The 8,749-nt window shown below is 33.7% G+C and overlaps 1 protein-coding gene across 1 annotated transcript; it reads left to right on the forward strand.

Annotated features, from left to right (window-relative positions):
• The first annotated feature begins 4,674 nt into the window (after nt 1-4,674).
• LOC105121175 (probable LRR receptor-like serine/threonine-protein kinase At2g24230) lies at nt 4,675-7,907 on the forward strand. The gene has a single exon (XM_011019725.1). The coding sequence runs from the start codon at nt 5,126-5,128 to the stop codon at nt 7,688-7,690; it is 2,565 nt and encodes an 854-aa protein (XP_011018027.1). The 5' UTR covers nt 4,675-5,125; the 3' UTR covers nt 7,691-7,907.
• Nucleotides 7,908-8,749: the final 842 nt, after the last annotated feature.

Below are 8,749 nucleotides of genomic sequence, written 5' to 3' on the forward strand. Positions count from 1 at the left end.
CATGGTTTGCGGTGGCCGGCCTTGTTTTTTACAGTTATCACATCCGGCTTAGTATCTGCTAAAGTTCAAGGCTTTGGTTGCAGGTTAGCCCAATGACTAGGTGGTTTTCAAACAATGTTGTTTCGGATAAAATTGAAAAAAAATAATATTTGTAGTTGACTCGGGGAGATAAACTGAGTCTTGGGTTTATTTGCTGAGACTGGTCTGGTTTCAGTAACAGGTTCTGAAAAAATGGCCATGAAATTCACCTGTTACATGGATCTAGTTGTCCCGGTGAAAGCTGTGCCTATCAAGTTGTTGCCCAGCCTTCAATTTATGTTAATGGATTCTTCTTCTAAATAGCTGAACTGATTTATTTTCACAATTTTTTATTGATAACAATCACATTGAACAAAGAAAGACCATGTTTTCCAGTGGTCCATGAGGGAGCTCACTAGCATAATGTGGATGGCACCGAGCACCAGGACACTACTTTAATAAACATATCTTGGGGTGATGGTTTGGAGATGCTCACATGCGTAAAAAAGAATCCTGCATCATGTTAAGAGAGAAGCACAAATGCTGTCAATAATGGGTAAGAGCTTATTTTAATGGAGTGCTTGTGGTGATGATTGATACCATTGCCAGTTTCATGCGGGTTATCAGAAATAACATCATCACTGGCCACTGGAAGCAAACTTCATTTCTACTCCTCTTATGTGCCCCTGATACTCACCGGAGACCCGTTTTAGGTCGGGTTTCATATTGATTTCGGTTAATACATACACGATGTGGATGTGGTTGACTTGGGCAAAACTCAATGGTTTTTTAATAAAAATAATCTTTTTTATAACTAAGAATGCATTTGTTGTGGCAATCACGACGCCTGCGGCAAGCCTACCGATCACCAAAAGCCCTTGTTTGAACTTTGAACATGTACAAAATGAGCCTTTAATTTCTTCTTTCTGGTTTGTGTAGGCAAATAATGGAAGCTCGCATAATAATTGTACAATGTCGCAGCTCCCTTGAATGGGTTGCCTTGATTGAGAAGTTTGTTTAAATCATTTGTGTGGTTAAAGATATCTGAGGACAGCCTTAAAACAACAAGGTCTTAGATGCTTATTAGATGATGGTTCTGAGGTGTTTGGTGTTGTTTCAAGAACATTACATCATATTTAATCACTCCATTGGCTATGGTTTATGCAGGTTAATCATTTTTCACCTTGTTGCCTGAATTAATTAAATCCTTTTCTTGATAGTAAAAATCAACATTAAACTTCGTCTCACTTGAAAAAATAGCTAAAATAGCTGTGAAATAAATATCAACTAGATAAGAGCTGCATCAAATAAACTATAAAAAATACATAAGATTTGGATAATTAATTTTACTATATTTAATAAACTTACTTAATTCAATAACATGATTAAAAAAATAACATTTAATAAGATAATTTTTTTATATAATAATTAACTATAAAAGATAAACTGTCAGCATCATGCTTGAAAAAAAAGAAGAAGTTTATTAGAAGCTCTTCATTGCTCTGCTGTGCACACCACTCTACCATCATAAAGAACTCACCGAGATGATTCTAGCAACATCAAAACTACATGACAACACTAAAATTACGTCAGGATGGTGAAGTTTATTTTGTTTTAAAATGTATAATTCTTTTCTGGGTTTTTATTTAATTTCTCTCTTTGTTTCCTCTAGCTCAAGGGAAGCAGCTGTGAAATCAACAGGAGAGAGGTATTCCTTCCAGAGGAATCGTGGATTAGGACAACGGGGATTGAAGAAAGGTTTCCATCTTTTGAACATCAAGACTGCTACTTCATAAGCTGCAGAGAGTTTCACTCAAGAAGACATAGGGTATCATGCAGCTTGATTGTTAATTTTTTTTATTTGATAGAAAAATTGTAATATATTATATAATATACAAGTTTTTTTAAAAAAAATTGAAAAGGCTTGTGGTGCATGTTACTCCAAGGTGACATAAGATGTGGTAAAAGGACAGTTCTCTGTGAAGTGGGTTGAAGAAGTTCATGAATCATGTTGTTTTCATTATTATTATATGAACAATTAATGAAGCCATTGTTTAAAGAATAAGTTTTCTGGCATGAGATGTTCTTGAAGCTAATAATAAATAACACTGTCGGTTGATTTCTTGTTACTCTTCATCGATCCCTCAATCAATGCAAATCATTCATTAAGGTTGCTTCTTCCTCATTCTTTCTTTGTCGGATGATCCAATCTATCACTTCTCGGCTCTCATTTCGAGTTTTTTTTTTTACTTGATCGTGTTTTTAATAAAGTTTTTATTAAAAATGAAGTTTTTTACTTTATTTTTATATTAATACATTAAAAAACTTCAGAAATACCTTTTTATAAAAACAACATCTTGAAGAAAAAATATATTAAAAATTATTTTTTAATTTATCTTTTTATTTTTTATATTAATTCATTAAAATTATTGAAAAACACTTAAAAATATATATTTTCATATAAAAGCCAGATCGAGTCAACCAACATTCCCTTGATTATCTATGGGAAAAGACAGTATAACCCTTGCAAAACGTATTTTACTTTCGTCATAGCAAGGGTAGTTCAGACATTTAATTCTCCTCGCGTACCCTTCACGAGAGAGCACGCACAAAGGTGCTAGACCAGCAACCCTTCAAGCTGAGAATACAAATTAATTGTTAATCTTAAGATATATATATCTTAAGATAAAATTTAGTTTTATTAACATATAAATTCTAACAGTAAAGTCAAGAAACTACAAAAATCCAACAATCACTCGGAAAGTACTCAAGTTTTGTGGGGGCCTAAACCAACTCGATGTTCGTACCATGTTGACGGTCCAAATTATGGTAGATTTTTATTATTTTTTTTAATTTTTTTGCTGCCAAAATGGTCCCGATTGTTCAACTAAAAAGAGACTTGGAGATGAGTCCAATAAGTTCAATTTGTATACAGCATAAAGAGGATGATATCCAGTCATTACTGCTCTTCAACTTTACATTATACTTCTTCTGTCACTTATCTTCCACTTTAGCCAATAATGATTGGTATAAGTGAGTGGCTAGTAGTAATAATTGCCAAATGTAGGTAGAAAATAGGTGTTGAATTTATTTTATTATTTTTTTCATTATTAAAAGTAAGAATTGTGACCTTTTTTCTAATTATTCACATTTTTAAAATTATTTTACTCGTTCTATTTCAATGATGTGATTTGTATTGGTTTAATATTTATTTTTATTTCAGTTTTGTTTAATAAAAACTCGGGATTTTTTATTGGAATGCATCTATAGTCTTTTTTTTCTCAATATTCCAATGAAAATATCTTAAATGAATTTATTTTTTTATGAATATATAATTTTTATTTTTTTCATTAGATGTTTGATAAAAATATTAATAACTTCTTTAAAATGCCTCCATTTCATGTCATTCTAATGTCATTTGAATAAAAAATAAATATTTACATAGCAAAAATAATTTCTAAATTAAGAGCATAATAGTATAAAATTACTAATGTAATTCATTTTCATATGTATTTTAAACAATATAATTAAATTTAATTATGTAGTTTAGTATCCAATTATAAATATTATATTAAGTTATAAATTAAATTCAAATATTCTTGTGAATTGAATTTAATATGTGATTTGGTTCATGTCAAAAATTACTACTAAAAGTTAGATTGAGGATTCGAAGAATAAGCGAAAATTCTAGTTAAGGTTAACTAATTGATTAAAATTTTAGTTTATGATAAATTAATAGGCTATTTGGAACCATTTTTTTTTACTATAATTAAATTCAATTGTATTATTTAATTGACAAAGAAGTTGAATTTATGTGTTCAAAAGAAATACAACTCAATTTATTTTCATGTTGTTTGGAAAACCATGAACGGAATTCAATTCACATGGCTAAATTAATTTTTGTATTTGCAATTATTTTACAAATATTGATTTGAATTTTAAATAAAATTTAATTCATAAAAAATGATCAAAAAAATTAGAGAGAAAATCCTGATTTGTTATAAGAATTCAAATTAACATTGAAAATTAATTTCTAAAAATATCTTTTTTTATTTATCTAAAAAATCATACAAAATAACAAAATAAAATAAAATCCCACTCTCTTTCCCGTCTCTTCTTTTCACCACAACTTCTTTAACAAAAAGCTTTGGTCCCAACATCAATTCTTAGATGTTATTGAAACATAAATTAACCTTAGAATGAATGGACTCTTTTGAAATAATTTTAAATATGAAATTTTATTAAAAAAATTTTATTAAATTTAATTTTAATATATTTTTAAATAAAAAAATATTTTTTAAGATATCATGTATTATAATATTAAACAGAACACTTACATGATTATTGTATTTTGTCTTATGCCTGAAACAGATTTTAATTCAAATTGTTTAACTAAGATTTGTCTAAATTCAAGGGAGACTTGACTAAATTAATTTTAAAAAATAAAATTTTCTTGAATAAAATTACTGAACAAAAATTTATAAATTAACTCAATAATTCAGGGTATAAATTAAATTAGATCCTCGCTGGTTTTCAAAACTAAAACATTATTATCTGTATTTCTAACTTGTACCAAAAAACAAAAACAAAAAAAAAACGAAAAAAATAAATAACTACTAGCTGATTATAAATACACGCAGCAGAAAGTAAGCATAAAGTAAGCACATCGACAAAAGTGCTTCTTCACTTGGGTTGTTTGTTTATTTGTCACACTGGCTATCCTTTTCTTGCAAAACCAGATGAGGTATGCTCACGTTCTCCTTTTAGACTCCATTATCCTCTGATGCCGTTTTGAAATCTCAGTAGTAGCTTTCCATTTTTTGGTCTTTCGGATTCCATTTTTGACCCTTTCTGTGCATTGCACTATTGCCACAAGCTTATAGGTCAGTGGGTTTGGAGAGTTTTAAGCCCTAGTTTTTATCTTTTTGTTTCAAAACACCTCAAAACACTCTGTTAAGTGGTGTTTAATGGAGTTGAATGATCCATAAAGTATTAACTAAGATGGAGTCAGAAGCATAGATGCTGTAGCGGTGGTTTTGTTCTGAAGCGCTAGAGAGGTTGAGCTGGTTTTGGGGTTTTGGTTCGAGTTTGGAGTCTCTGAGTCCAAATGGGTTTTGGTTTCTTTGTCTCTGTATTGATTCTTTCTCTGTTCTTCAAGCCTTTGGCTTGTCAACAACCCAATACAGATGGTTTCTTTCTCTCTGAGTTTTTGAAGAACATGGGCTTTGCTTCTTCTCCGCTGTACAACTTTTCTGCTTCTGTTTGTTCGTGGCAAGGTGTGTTCTGTGATGCCAAAAAAGAACATGTTGTTAGGTATCTGGCTTCTGGTTTAGGCCTCTCTGGCTCTATTCCCGATACCACTATTGGTAAACTAAGCAAGCTACAAACCTTGGATCTTAGCAACAACAAAATCACATCTTTTCCTTCAGATTTATGGAGTTTAGGCTTTCTGAATCTCCTCAATCTCTCTTCGAATAAGATTTCTGGGCCCCTTCCCAGCAACGTTGGTAATTTTGGCTTGCTTGAAACAATTGATCTATCAAGCAACAACTTTTCTGGTGAAATCCCTGCAGCAATAAGCTCTCTTGTTAGTTTGAGGGTGCTTAAACTAGAACGAAATGGATTTGAAGGAAGCATTCCATCGGGAATTCTGAGTTGCCAGTCACTGTATTTTATTGATCTTTCAATGAATAAGCTGGATGGATCCTTACCAGATGGTTTTGGTGCTGCTTTTCCTAAGCTCAAAACCTTAAACCTTGCAGGAAACGATATTCAAGGACGCGACTCGGATTTCTCACTAATGAAGTCCATCACTATTCTTAACATCTCCGGGAATTCATTTCAGGGTTCAGTAATGGGTGTGTTTCAGGAGCTGCTGGAGGTGATGGACCTGAGCAAAAACCAGTTTGAAGGTCACATTTCTCAGGTACAATTCAATTATACCTACAATTGGTCTCGCTTGGTTTATTTGGACTTGTCAGATAATCAGCTCAGTGGAGAAATTTTCCATGATTTCAGTCATGCCTCCAATCTCAAGTACCTTAATCTTGCATTCAATAGATTTACTGAAGAAGAGTTCCCGCGAATTGAAATGCTTTCAGAATTAGAATATCTTAATTTGTCTAAAACTAGTCTCATTGGTCACATTCCGAGTGAAATCACACAATTGAGTAATTTGCACACACTTGATCTTTCTCAGAATCATCTCAGTGGCAGAATCCCTCTGCTAACTATCAAAAACCTTCAAGTTCTTGATATGTCACAAAACAATTTGAGTGGAGAAATCCCAGTGTCCCTCTTGGAAAATCTTCCTTGGATGGAGAGCTACAATTTCTCCCACAACAATTTAACCCTTTGTGCTTCAGAATTTTCCCCTGAAACCTTCCAATCACACTTCTCTGGATCATTAGACAGCTGCCCAATTGCTGCAAACCCAGGCCTTTTTCAAAGAAAAGTCTCCAACCACAAGGGATTAAAGCTTTCTCTGGGTTTAGCCCTTTCCGTGGTTTTCATGCTTGCTGGACTGCTATTTCTTGCCTTTGGTTGTAGAAGGAAATCCAAAATGTGGGAAGTAAAGCAAACCTCGTATAAGGAAGAGCAAAATATCTCAGGCCCTTTTTCCTTCCAGACTGATTCGACAACATGGGTTGCTGATGTCAAGCAGGCAACTTCAGTTCCAGTAGTGATTTTTGATAAGCCATTGTCGAATATCACATTTGCAGACCTCTTGTCTGCAACTTCAAATTTTGACAGAGGCACCCTTTTAGCTGAAGGGAAATTTGGGCCTGTATATAGGGGATTTCTTCCTGGAGGAATTCAGGTAGCTGTAAAAGTGTTGGTCCATGGATCCACATTGATAGACCAAGAAGCTGCCAGAGAACTTGAGTACCTTGGTCGAATTAAGCACCCCAATCTTGTACCATTGACTGGTTACTGCTTAGCCGGGGATCAAAGAATTGCAATATACGATTATATGGAGAATGGGAACTTGCAAAATCTGCTCCATGACTTGCCGCTTGGGATCCGAACAGCTGAAGAATGGAGCACAGAAACATGGGAGGAAGATGACAATAATGGAATTCAAAATTTTGGCTCTGAAGGGTTATTAACAACCTGGAGATTCAGACACAAAATTGCCCTTGGAACTGCTCGTGCATTGGCATTTCTTCATCATGGCTGCTCGCCTCCAATTATTCATAGAGATGTCAAAGCTAGTAGTGTTTATTTAGATTACAACTTGGAGCCAAGATTATCTGATTTTGGCCTGGCCAAGATCTTTGGCAATGGTTTAGATGAGGAGATTGCTCGTGGTTCACCTGGTTATGTTCCGCCAGAGTTTACTGATCCAGACAACGACAGCCCTACTCCAAAATCTGATGTATATTGCTTTGGTGTTGTTTTATTTGAGCTAATTACAGGGAAAAAGCCAATTGGAGATGATTATGCTGAAGAGAAAAACTCCACTCTAGTTAGTTGGGTTAGAGGATTGGTAAGGAAGAGCGAAGGGTCCAGAGCAAGTGATACGAAAATTCGCAAAACAGGACCAGAACGGGAAATGGAGGAGGCCCTCAAGATTGGATATCTGTGCACAGCTGATCTCAACTCCAAGCGACCAAGCATGCAACAGATAGTTGGACTTCTCAAAGATATTGAACCAACATGTTATCAATGAAGAAGTGGACGTTGGTTCCTGTTTTTTTTTCCCCAACTAAGTTCCACTTTTTTTCTTTGTGGAGTTTTTTTTTTTTTTTAGCAGCCATTGAGGAATGGGAAGGATTGTACAGTAGTCCTCAAAAATCTGTTTAGGGTTTTTGATGTTCTCTTTACCTTTTCCACCGCTGATGGCCAAAAAAATTAATTATACACGAGATTTTGATCTACCCTCGAAAGTTATTCTTCTTCCAAGCTTCCACATGTCCATCTTAGCTTTTATTTTTCTTTTTATGGGGATTACATAGCAGAACACATACGTGCCTTTTAACTTCTTCATCACTGATATTCACCATTGCCTACAGGCAGTTGCTTCTGGCTCTTGCTGGTGGACAACAAGAGTGATACATCCTGTAAAATGGATGGATGAAAGCATGAACAGGACCACTGCTGAACCATTAATGGATCATACGTTCTTTGTGACATTACATATAGAAAACAAAAACTAACATGTCCTTGGTATAAGGGAATGTGATGATACAAACATAGAGCTAACGGAGCTAATGTCCAGCAAAAATGTCTTAACTCCCACCAGCAAATTTTTGCTAGGAACTATATTGATCTTCTCTGGTGTTACCCTTGACGTATATCAGTCTGTTTATGAGGTCATATTGAGATCAGCCCACTAATGACTGGCATCGTTTGGTAGCACGACCAACCGTGCTGCCAAATGGCCACTGAGAGGTGATTCAAATAGGGTAAAAGATTAGAGAGATTAAAGCTCAAATTTTTATTTGAGAAAAAAATAATAAACATCCAAGAGGGGAAGAGTGATGACCACGAAAGCACAATCAATAATACAAAGATGAATTTATTGGCTGAAAAGGGATATACACAAAGAACTCTAAATTTATATTTTTATTCTGAAAATAATTTTGATATGATTGATTTTTATAGGAGAATTACAAGTTTTAAAATAAGTTTTGTTAAAATAGTTCAGAAACCGACATTTGCAAGGTGAAAAAATAAGAATTTTAAAATAAAAAAAAAACACAAAATCTAAAATAAACACAAAATCTAG

Source organism: Populus euphratica, unplaced genomic scaffold, assembly GCF_000495115.2.
Source record: "Populus euphratica unplaced genomic scaffold, PopEup_1.0 scaffold31.1, whole genome shotgun sequence".
Taxonomy (NCBI): Eukaryota; Viridiplantae; Streptophyta; class Magnoliopsida; order Malpighiales; family Salicaceae; genus Populus; species Populus euphratica.

Coding starts and splice junctions, on each gene's coding strand:
- LOC105121175 (XM_011019725.1), top strand. CDS start 5,126: ATGGGTTTTGGTTTCTTTGTCTCTGTATTGATTCTTTCTCTGTTCTTC.